The sequence below is a fragment of the Rhinoraja longicauda genome, chromosome 1 (genome assembly GCF_053455715.1).
Source record: "Rhinoraja longicauda isolate Sanriku21f chromosome 1, sRhiLon1.1, whole genome shotgun sequence".
Lineage (NCBI taxonomy): Eukaryota > Metazoa > Chordata > Chondrichthyes > Rajiformes > Arhynchobatidae > Rhinoraja > Rhinoraja longicauda.
This window is the reverse complement of record NC_135953.1, coordinates 131,419,854-131,431,899: the sequence shown is the minus strand read 5'-3', so window position 1 is coordinate 131,431,899 and position 12,046 is coordinate 131,419,854. Positions and strand designations below refer to the sequence as shown.

At 41.2% G+C, this 12,046-nt stretch overlaps 1 protein-coding gene across 1 annotated transcript in view; it reads left to right on the top strand.

Moving 5' to 3' along the window:
- LOC144600774 (uncharacterized) overlaps positions 1–11,752 on the top strand; it is a 111,450-nt gene extending 99,698 nt beyond the window's left edge. Inside the window, exons 8-9 of the mRNA XM_078412672.1 lie at positions 4,494–4,587; positions 9,809–11,752. Of these exons, the coding sequence (XP_078268798.1) occupies positions 4,494–4,587; positions 9,809–10,353 (639 nt within the window). The 3' untranslated portion in view covers positions 10,354–11,752. The remainder of the gene's footprint in view (positions 1–4,493; positions 4,588–9,808) is intronic.
- The last annotated feature ends 294 nt before the right edge of the window (positions 11,753–12,046 follow it).

The window sequence follows — 12,046 nt, the reverse complement described above, 5'->3', positions numbered from 1 at the left end:
CAACTCCCTGGTTAACTCATCCCTTCCCACCCAAACCACCCCCTCCCTAGGTGCCTTCCCCAGCAATAGCAGGAGATGCAGCACCTGTCCCTGTACCTCCTCCCTCGACTCTGTCCAGGAGACCCATACAGTCACGTCAGGTTAGGCAGAGGTTCACTTGCACCTCCTCCAGCCTCATCTACTGTATCCGTTATTCAAGATGTGGACTCTAATACATCAGCGAGACCAAACCTAGAAGGGGCAATCGTTTCGCAGAACACCTTCGCTCAGTCCGCCTGGACCTACCTGATCTCCCGGTTGCTAAACATTTTAATTCCTCTTCCCAATCCCACACTGACCTTTCTGTCCTAGGCCCCCGCCATTGTCAGAGTGAGGCTAAACGCAAATTGGAGGAACAGCACCTCATATTTTCCTTGGGCAGCTGACACCCCAGGGGTATAATGATTGATTTATCTAACTTTAAGTAGCCCTTGCATTCCCTCTCTCTCCATCCCTCCCCCACCCAAGTCACACCAGCTTTCATTCTCACCTAGCTACAGCTAACATTGGCCTGTTTCCTTTATCATTGCTACTTTATTGCATATCTTTCAGTAATTTGTTCTATATCTCTCTGCATCATCATCGATATCTTGTTTTCTTTTCCCGTGACTTTCAGTCTGAAGAAGGATCTCGACCTGAAACCTCACCCAAAGGAGGAGGAAAATGATTTTGTTCACAACGTAACATTGGGAGGAACCTTAGGCAAAATGTATTTGAGCAACACCTTTATTTCTCAATAAAGCTCATATAACACCTGCCTTGAGATGCTACCTGCCAGCTGCATGTTTACAGAATGAACAAAACTGGTCTCTTGTATATATGTCTTTGAATCCAGAATAGAGGATGTTATATTATTAAGCACATTATTGTTTTCTTATGAAACATAGAGTACAACATGGGAACAGGTCCTTTGGCCCACACCATCTGTGTCAAACATGATGCAAAGACCATCTCTGAGCTGCTTGTACATGATCTGTATTCAACCATACCTTGCGTATTCCTGTCTAAAAGCTTGTTAAATACCGCTATCATATCTTCATCCACCAGTGCCCCCAGCAGCACATAAGCGACATTTACCACTCTCTGTGTAAAAAGGTTGCCACGCACATCTATATACTAAAACTCTCGTTTGTTTGTTGTTTGTGCCTGAACTACAGCCAAAACGGTACATGATAGCGCGACAATTTTAGGCCCACCTTACTCACCGTCGTCCCTTTGGTGCTAATGGGAGAAGTTTCATTGAAATCGGTGTTATATTTTTAAAGTTATTCACATTTTAAAGTTTAAATCTATCTCCTAGGGAGGGAGGGAGGGAGGGGGAAGGGAGGAGGGTGGAAGTAGGGGGGGGGGAGAGAAGGAGGGGGGTTGATGGGGGTGGAATGGGGGGGAGGAGGAGAGGGACAGGGACAGGGGGAGGGGAGGGGAGGGAGGACGGTGGGGGGGGGGGGGAGGAGAGGGTGCTGCACCAATGCAGGAGAGGTTTGGGCCCAACGGGTCCACTTGGTCTAGCCTCTTTTAAAAGCTTATGGCAACTATTTGGATGATGGTAACTAATTTGAGCAGATAATTGCTTCATTGAAATTTGTTTTTTCGTAAATGTCAAATGGTGGTGTACCTTTTGTGAAAGAAATTGTTTCCTAATAACAAAGGGCTGCTTTGAGTCATGCTTTGGAACAATTGTTTTTGAAAGAAAGAGATGTCATCAATTTCTTCAGTTGATCCCTTGCAGGTAGTGGGTAACGAAAGTCCTCAGGGGACATCCATGTGATATTTACCTAGATGAGTTATGGGCAAACTTTGTTTCCACTATGAATTCATAAATATATATTTCCACCAGCAGCAGCTTTCCAGCTAACTGAAATGCAAATCTTGATTGAATTTTGTTTTATAATCTTTGAAGGTACATCATTATACATGTAGAGTGGAGGTTATATCTATGATCCTTATTGCCAAGCAACTTGTTAGATAACAGAGAGAACAGAGAGATAGAGGGTATGAATTTATGGCTGAGGGGCTGGTGCAGAGAGCAGGGATTTAGATTTCTGGACCACTGGGATCTCTTCTGGGCTAGGGGTGACTTGTACAAAAGGGACGGGTTACATCTTAACAGCAGGGGGACAAACATTCTGGCAGGCAGGTTTGCTAGTGTGACACCTGTGGCTTTAAACTAAGTAGTGGGGGGGAGGGGTTAACAAATTGTGAATATGAAGATGAGGTAAAAGGGAATACAGGAGATATTGCAAAAGACTCTCGGAAGAATGGGAACAGAAGTTCTAGAGGGGAAAAGAAATTAAGGGCAGGGCCAATTGTGACCGATGTGAGAGGGGAGGTAAATACAGAAGTTAAAGTGTTGTACTTAAATGCGCGTAGTATAAAAAATAAAGTGGATGAGCTTGAGGCTCAGTTAGTCATGGGCAAGTATGATGTTGTAGGGATCACTGAGACATGGCTACAAGAGGACCAGGGCTGGGAACTGAATATTCAGGGGTACACAATGTATAGAAAAGACAGACAGGTGGGCAGAGGGGGTGGGGTTGCTCTGCTGGTAAGGAATGATATTCATTCCCTTGCAAGGGGTGACATAGAATCAGGAGATGTTGAATCAGTATGGATAGAAATGAGGAATTGTAAGGGTAAAAAGACCCTAATGGGAGTTATCTATAGGCCCCCAAACAGTAGCCTCGACATAGGGTGCAAGTTGAATCAGGAGATAAAATTGGCGTGTCAGAAATGTAATGCTACGGTGGTTATGGGAGATTTCAACATGCAGGTAGACTGGGAAAATCAGGTTGGAAATGGACCCCAGGAAAGAGAGTTTGTAGAGTGCCTTCGAGATGGATTCTTAGAACAGCTTGTACTGGAGCCTACCAGGGAGAAGGCAATTCTGGATTTAGTGTTGTGTAATGATCCTGATCTGATAAGGGGACTAGAGGTAAAAGAGCCATTAGGAGGCAGTGATCACAACATGATAAGTTTTACTCTGCAAATGGAAAGGCAGAAGGGAAAATCGGAAGTGTCGGTATTACAGTATAGCAAAGGGGATTACAGAGGCATGAGGCAGGAGCTGGCCAAAATTGACTGGAAGGAGGCCCTAGCAGGGAAGACGGTAGAACAGCAATGGCAGGTATTCCTGGGAATAATGCAGAGGTTGCAGGATCAATTTATTCCAAAGAGGTGGAAAGACTCTAAGGGGAGTAAGAGACACCTGTGGCTGACAAGGGAAGTCAGGGACAGCATAAAAATTAAGGAGAGGAAGTATAACATAGCAAAGAAGAGTGGGAAGACAGATGATTGGGACTCTTTTAAAGAGCAACAAAAGTTAACTAAAAAGGCAATACGGGGAGAAAAGATGAGGTACGAGGGTAAACTAGCCAATAATATAAAGGAGGATAGCAAAAGTTTTTTTAGGTACGTGAAGAGGAAAAAAATAGTCAAGGCAAATGTGGGTTCCTTGAAGACAGAAGCAGGGGAATTTATTATGGGGAACAAAGAAATGGCAGACGAGTTAAACCGTTACTTTGGATCTGTCTTCACTGAGGAAGATACACACAATCTCCCAAATGTTCTAGGGGCCGTAGGTTCACTAGGTTAATTCCCGGAATGTCGTATGTTGAAAGGCTGGAGCGATTGGGCTTGTATACACTGGAATTTAGAAGGATGAGGGGGGATCTTATTGAAACATATAAGATAATTAGGGGATTGGACACATTAGAGGCAGGAAACATGTTCCCAATGTTGGGGGAGTCCAGAACAAGGGGCCACAGTTTAAGAATAAGAGGTAGGCCATTTAGAACGGAGATGAGGAAGAACTTTTTCAGTCAGAGAGTGGTGAAGGTGTGGAATTCTCTGCCTCAGAAGGCAGTAGAGGCCAGTTCGTTGGATGCTTTCAAGAGAGAGCTGGATAGAGCTCTTAAGGATAGCGGAGTGAGGGGGTATGGGGAGAAGGCAGGAATGGGGTACTGATTGAGAGTGATCAGCCATGATCGCATTGAATGGCGGTGCTGGCTCGAAGGGCTGAATGGCCTACTCCTGCACCTATTGTCTATTGTCTATTGTCTATAACGTTTGTGAAAATGCAGGGAAGTAACTGTCTACTAACATGTTCTTACAATCATCTAAGCCTTAGCTCTTAACTCTTGACAATTGCACCCTGGGGATTTTAGTTGTATATGTTGATAGAAAATAAATTTAATTTCAGTTGTGATAATACTATAATGGATCTAAATTTCAAATATTTGGGATTTTGTTTACATAACTACCCTTCCCGATACCTAATACTCTTCAGCTCAGTATTCATGGGCAGTAATACCCTTAAAAGGATGTTAAGGGGATTATAAATAACACAGATGTCTCATTTAAAGCCATGTGTGGTTGATTACTGACTTTCTAAGTGTGATAGGAAGGCATGAAATGTAAGAATGAGTTATAAAACAAACATTTATGGTCTTTAATAGGCTCTGGATTTCAGTGATGATGAGAAAGAAAAAGAGGCAAAGCAAAGGAAGAAGAAGAAGCCACAGAATCATGGAGATAAAAACACTCGAGCTGGTGAGTCATTGTAGTTTTAACCAGTCTTTGTTTATTTGTGAGGGATTTAACTATAATCCCCTGCAAATCAAAGTTCAAATTAAATTTATCATGCGCTGTAAAATAGACATCTCTTGTCAATAAGGATATTGTTTACAGTTATTTAATTTTAATTGTGGAAAACAAATATGCACCTGTTATAGCATAATCAGATAGTCTTTCACAGTAATGGTTATTTCATCTTGCAGCTAGGCAATTTCCAGAAGTGTTTTGTGGTCCATCAGCAATACCAGGCTTTTACATCTTCTTTCTTTTCCAGCTGAGGACTGAAAAATATGTGCACAGTTTGAATTTGAAGCATGGCAAAGCAGATATAGCAGCAAAAGCAATTTGTACTTTAGTTGATGAAGCACTCCTCCAGAGTTGCCAGCTGAATTTCAGAACTGCACCGAGAAAGAAAACCAAAATAGTTCCAAAGTGTTTTTCCCGCAATTGATGGTTGCCATTTTGGCACGATCATGAACAGTTTTGGCTCGTGAGAATATGAGGACATGTCTATAGATGTCATTTGCACAGGCTTCTGGAAATCGAATCACAAGTTACCTACAAGAAACTGTTATCAGAATTGAGACAATGCACTAGTTGGGGAATTGGTTAGGAGCTAGGAACAAAGGATAAGGATGGTAGGTATGAGACCAGTGATCATTCCTAGGACTTGCTTTCCCAGTGCACATATAAAAGATTTAAATGGAAAAACTAGAGAGCAGTTTGTCAAAATCTGTTAGTACAGTTAATAGTATAGGTTATAGACTAGAGATGTAAAGAGACATTGAGAGACTGCATGAGCAGAATTGTGGCATATGCATTTCAATTAGGGGAAATGTCAGATATCCACTTCAGAAGTAAAAGCTAGTTTGGGGCTGCTTTCTAAATGACAAAAAAAACGTGGAGAAACTGAGATTTAAATGTTCCAAATATAGAAATTACTAAAAATGAATGCGTAGAAGGTAGCAGTCATCCATATTAGCAGACGTTAAGAGGAGTGTTGATTTGAGATGCAGTTACATTTTGCTTTACGTCCCTGCAGAAAAGTTTGGAACCACAAGACAGCTCTTTGGTTCACTTGCAACTTAGTTTTAACGAAGATCTGGACCAAGTGGACCCGTTGGGCCCAAACCTCTCTTGCATTGGTGCAGCACCCTCTCCTCCCCTCCCCCTTCCCCCCTGCCCCCTAAGGATAGTAACTGCACATCCAATGTGCGGATGCCTTCATTTTCTATCAATGCAATAGATCGACTTGTTATACAAAATTATTATTGTTTATTATTGTTTCTGCTGTATTTTGTGTAATATTTGCAAATGCAAAATCAGACAAAAGTAATGGTAGGATAAAGTTCCCAGCTATATTCCATCATACTTCCAGTTTTCATATATAAAAGCACAGGAAGGAACATTAATTGCTCTTTATAAACTGTTGAATTCTTCAGCACTTACTGCAAATTTCATTTTAATTCCAATGTACTGCTGCCCAACATGCTAGCTCAAATCTGTTACATACCCATCAAGTCAAACTGCTTTGAAGTAATCACCAAACATTTCCCATTCTTGATAATTATGTTGAAGAAGTTGAGTAACCGGTTACATTTTGGATTTCAAATTTGATATGTTGTGTATTTGAAAAATTGACTGCTGCAAATCTGAAATGAAACCTGAAATCACCAGAGGTACTCAGCATGTCGGGCCACATCAATGAAAAGAGAAACAAAACCGGGAAAGAGAGCTGTCGGGAAGGACAGGGGGGGGAATGGGGAAATTTGTTTTCTTTGATATGGTAAAAATGGGAAGGCAATGGGGAAAAGCTGTAAACTAGAAGAGAGACGAAAGACTGCAATTGGAATCTGGAAAAATAAACTCAGTAGGTCAGGCAGCATATGTGAAGGGAAATGGACTGCGGATGTTTCTCCGGCAGTTTCTTTTAAACAAGGTTATCTGTCCAATGAGTAAATGGGGAACAGTTAGAGATGAGGACGTGGACACGAGAATGTAGCCGTACAAAATGCAGAGCAGAAAGACATGTCCAGCAGGCAGGCTATGCATACCCTCCAACCCCAGACGGAAAACACCCACTGAGCTAATACCACAGATTAAAATGACTGGCACAGACAGAAAAATCAAATTACCTAAAGTTCTGTATTGAGTCCTGAAGCCGGCAGCATGGCCAGTCAAAAGATGATGTGCTGTTCCTCAAGCTTCTGCAGGCCTCATTGTAACAGCACAGGAGGTCATGCACCAGTATCAGAGTGGGTTTGCAATGGAGAATTAAAGTTCTAGGCAACATAAAGTCTAGAGCCACCCCTGTAGTTTCTCTGCAAAGCAGTCACCCCGTCTGTGTATGGTTTCTCCATTCTAATTACTGAATGTAGATTGGAAGAAATGCAAGAGAATTGTTGCTTTCACCCGCAAAGATAGTTTGGAAGGGAAGAGGTGGAGATGAAGGTGCTGCATCACCAACAGTTGTAAGAAAAAGTGGTGTTAGAAACAGTGGAAATCGCAAAGGGAATGGCCCCTGCAAAATGTTGAAAGTTAAGGATGTTGGGGAAAATGTGCTGTCTTCCTGAAATGGTGGTTCCCCTCAACCGCTGTTAACAGGACCCATGATCACATATCATCCATTTACCATGCCTCTGTTCTCTGGGTCAGAACAAGAATATGGTTTCCATTGTCCTCGCCTTCCACCTCATCAGCCTCCACACCACCTCCGCACAATTTCCACCATTCTGCACAGTTTCCACTATTTTCAAAGAGTTTCTATTACCTATTGCACCTTCCTCTCTTTCACTTTGAACCTTTTTAGGAACCCCTCATTTCACAATTATATACCTGGTCCCATTGAGTTTTTATGTAACTAACTTCAAAACTTTGGTATTGATAAAATAGAAAATTGTAAATGCACGGCAGATTGGTGGACATCTGGGAAATGAGGAAGGTTAACACTGTTTTAAATCCTTTGGTATAACCATTCAGTTTCTGCAGTCCATTTCCCTTCACATTCGCAGTCCATTTCCCTTCACATATGCTGCCTGACCTACTGAGTTATTCTAACAGTTTATTATAGGTTCAATTCAGAATTGATTGAACCTATAATTTAAAAATTGAGCTACCATCAGACACGACAATATTTTGCATTTTTGCATTTTTTAAAACACTAATCCTTTCATTGCTTCTCCATTGCAAATTTTACCAAAGGGACAAATAAAATGTTTTGCATTAGGTACACATTCAATTTCATTTGGCACGGTGATTTTATCAGTGTGCAGTCAAACAGTAATTAACTAAAATCTGCCCATTATTTAGGCAGTATAATTAAACATGAAATTATTGAACTGAGAAACCAATAAAAACTCTGTACTGGCCTTGTATCAATCACTGATGCTCAATTCACTAATGCAATTATACTCTGGCATTCGTGAGCCAATTACTTCATATAATTAGTCGATATTTTTAAAAAGTTATAATGAGTTGATTATAATCAACTCAAGTTCATTAACAACTTAAAAATCCCACATGAGATGTATATATATAATATTCTTTATTTTAGACCAATGTTTCGTAGAGCATTTTTCTGCTCTCATTTTGGTCTGGGACTGTTGTCCAGAAAGAGTGATTTGTTGCATCGATAGATATGTTGCAGGTGCTGCTGATGCTGCAATTTTTTCACCCTAAAGTCTTTCCTGCTTGACAGCATTGTATTTGACCTGGAAAGGAAGGAGTCTCTGCTGGCTCATTAGTGATCAGTGGGTTTCTACAGCTAACGGAGAGGAAAGCTCTGCAGCTTTTCCCGCTTATTAATGGAGCAGCACGATATTAATAGCCCTCTTAATAGCGGCACATTGGGAATGTTGAAGGCATTTCAGTCATTCAATGATCAGCAAATTAGCTTTATAGTTTATTTAAAGTACTTGAGATATCATGCCTTCTTGTCTTCCAAAAAAAGACCCATTATGTGGTCGAGCCAGCCGTGGGAGTTGGTTGGCTTGTAATGTGTAGCTAGCCTATCTCCTGAGATGGATATAAAGCCGAACATCCATTACAAGCCTACAGATTCCCACAGCTATCTTGTCTCCCTTCTTCCCACGCTGCTTCCTGTAACAACTCTATTCCAACCGCCCTACTCTTCTATCTCTATCCTATTTGCTCCGATGATGAGACATTCTATCCTGGCTGTACTTGTAGGTATTTTGTGAATTCTACATGTTCCACTTTATTTTGCAGAAATGATGCCTAACATCTGAGCGGTGGCTTTGTTGAGGTGGGATGCGGTGGGTCGGGTTATGGGTGGATTGTAATGTAATTTCCACCTTCAAATCTACTGATTTAATTTCCCTGACATCTTTGTTCGCCGTTGTGCTGACGATGGCAATGGAAGGTGGCTCGACAGGGAACCATACGTGATTAGTGCTTGTGAATGTGATGGGATGACATACACATAGGCATTTCAGAGCCATGAGGTTGAGATCGATCCCCACGGGAGGCTACGATTAACTGCACTGATGTAGCTTTTCCGTCAAAGATGTTTGCCGAATCTGACGCTGGAAATCATTGCGGAGATTGAGGCACAGGGTTCACAAGCTTTGCTCAGTCCTCAAAATCTTAAACTTTTGTTGCACTGTTTTCAGGGGATTTAAAAAAATGTTTGTTCCGATAGTAAAAGTTGGAGAGGGAGAGTCCTGCTTGATGATTGGGCTGGGCTACTTCATTTATAAAAAGGGGGGATAGAAGAGTGTTCTCCAATAATGTAGGAGTCTATAGCTGACGATGTTGTCTGTTTATAATCCTGATCTTTAGTGTATACACTAACACAATTGATTTAGCTGGTGTTAGAAAATCTAAATTAACGGGTGATTTTTTTGACAATGAACTGGGGGAAACCATATTGTTCTGTTGAGTTACTGTGGCTCGTGAATTATGTCATAAATCATAGGGCAATAATGTGTACCGAAAGAAATTAGAGCAATAAAATTAGAGAAAAGGGAGATTTTGATCTCGTACATTAGTTATTCTCTAATGGATTCGTATTGAAAATATTGAGATGCGAGAAGAATATTTGGATAGTTTTTATTTTGTGCACTTTGATTTTGATCTCTCGGCCCAGTTTTTCATACTATTACAGTTCATTCCTAACAATTCATCATGCTGCAAGTCGTAATTGTTAATAAATCTACATCATTGATCTTTATTACAGGTGGAAAAGAAGATGGCCAGGCATCACAACAAGCACGTGTTAAGTCAATACGTGGGAGAGGATTTCGCCACAGTCCTGGCCGAGGATATGACCACTATTCTTCAGCCGGGTTTGAAAACCCAGGAAATTATGGATTTCCTCAACCAAGTGGATCCTTTAGTCCACCGTTTAATCAGAGGTCACCTTGTGCACCTCCAAGCTTGCATCCAGCTAGCAACACAATGCATTCACAGCCACCAATGCACAATCCAATGATGCCTTATCCGTATTCTCCTTCATTTTGGCCTCCTATGTGCAATGATATGCCAACCTTTCTATCCCATCCTCCTCCTCCGCCGCCACCACATATCCCCCCTCCTCCTTCTTTTCCCCCTCACCCAATCAGCACTAGCTGGTCAGAATCAAATGTAAGGCATCCTCCTTGCTTCCCAAATTCCTCCTTCTCTTGCTACCCCAATGCTTCTCCCTCGAGGAATCCAAACGCTCAGTTCTCGCCGCGGCTACCTCCACAAGGCCAGCCAGATGTGTACAGACCACCCTATTAGAACCACGTCTGTGTTATGCCTCCATTGAATGACGACAATCATCACTCAGCGAGGGAACTAGGGCAAGTGAGTGTGAATTTGTTAAACATTGAATAGTATTTGTTGGATGGAAAAATAATGCGACTTGTGGTTTCCAAATCTATATCTATTTAAAAGTGTGGTTTTACACTTTTAAATAGATATAGATTTATACTGACACGGGAATGGTATCATTTAGCGGTCGCTGTGATCATAATCCATCGTGACCTGTTCAGCGCTTTCTGTACTACCAGTGGCCATTTTATCCAATCTAAACCCTGAACCCAACTAAAGTGCCACAGGGCAGCACAGTGGCGTAGCTGGCAGAGCTGCTGCCTTACAACACAGAGTCCCGGGTTCGATCCTGACCTCGGGTACTGTCCGCCGGGTTTCCTTCAGGTACCGCGATTTCCTTCCACATCCCAAAGGCGTGCGGCTTTGTAGGTTAATTGGCAAATGTAAATTGTCTCCGGTGTGTGGGGAGTGGATGAGAAAATGGGATAGCATGGAACTAGTGTGAACAACTGATCAGTGGACTCATGGAAACAGAAACACAGAAAAATAGGTGCAGGAGCAGGCCATTCGGCCCTTCGAGCCAGCACCGCCATTCAGTATGATCATGGCTGACCATCTAAAATTAGTACCTGGTTCCTGCTTTTTCCCATATATCCCTTGATTCCTTTAGCCCTAAGAGCTAAATCTAACTCCCTCTTGAAAACATCCAGTGAATTGGCCTCCGCTGACTCCTGTGGCAGAACATTCCACAGATTCATAACTCTCTGGGTTAAACGGTGGGTGGAAGGGCCGGTTTCCATGCTGTATCTCGAAACTAATTTTGGTCATATTATAGACTGAATTTCAGTTTTCTAAAACTGTTGGGGTAAAAGCAATGTTTGTTCCAAGCAATCACCTTTATTTGGAAATGGTTTTCATTGCTCTGCAAAACAAGCATAAGCAAATTCCGAACCCAATTATCTTTGTTAATAAAATCAATGTAAAATAAATTTCAGAAGTGGGTGCAAAAACAGTTGAAGTCCAGTTTCACCACCGTCTTACTTGGACCTATTTGTATTCTGTATTTTGTAACTACAATGGTTCTCGTTCTGTTGTTAAATTTGTGATCTGTCATATAATTAGACCTTCCATCTGTAATCATAAACCTCAAATATCCAGAAAATAATTGGCAGATTTGGAATCAAAAATGTCTCAATTCTGAAGAACAGTCCAGCTACTTTATTTTTTATATTATGAAGCTAATTCTTGCTCAGTCTTTGTCTTTTTACATGCAAGTTTAGAACGATTTGAATTAAACATTAAATTCAGTTTGTAACCTTCATTAAACCCTGTCTCTCTTTATTTTACATTTTCATTAATTTTGTGCTATGGCAATAAATTCACTTCATTCCGATGCATATTTTTCTATTTGCTTTTCATTAGGAAGTAATTCGAATATCTGATTCTGTGCATGAATTGTAGAGAATGAATTGATTAATAACGTGTAAAATTCAGACAAAATAAAATGTTGTTTGTTAATTTATATATGCTTGTTTGTTGTGTCATGTTCACAGATGGAACTATTAACCTTGGCATAGTCCAGATAATTACACGGTTCCCCAATCCTGGAATATTTGGTTATATCAGTGACAAATTGAGTAGAATCTGAACATTGTGCTCA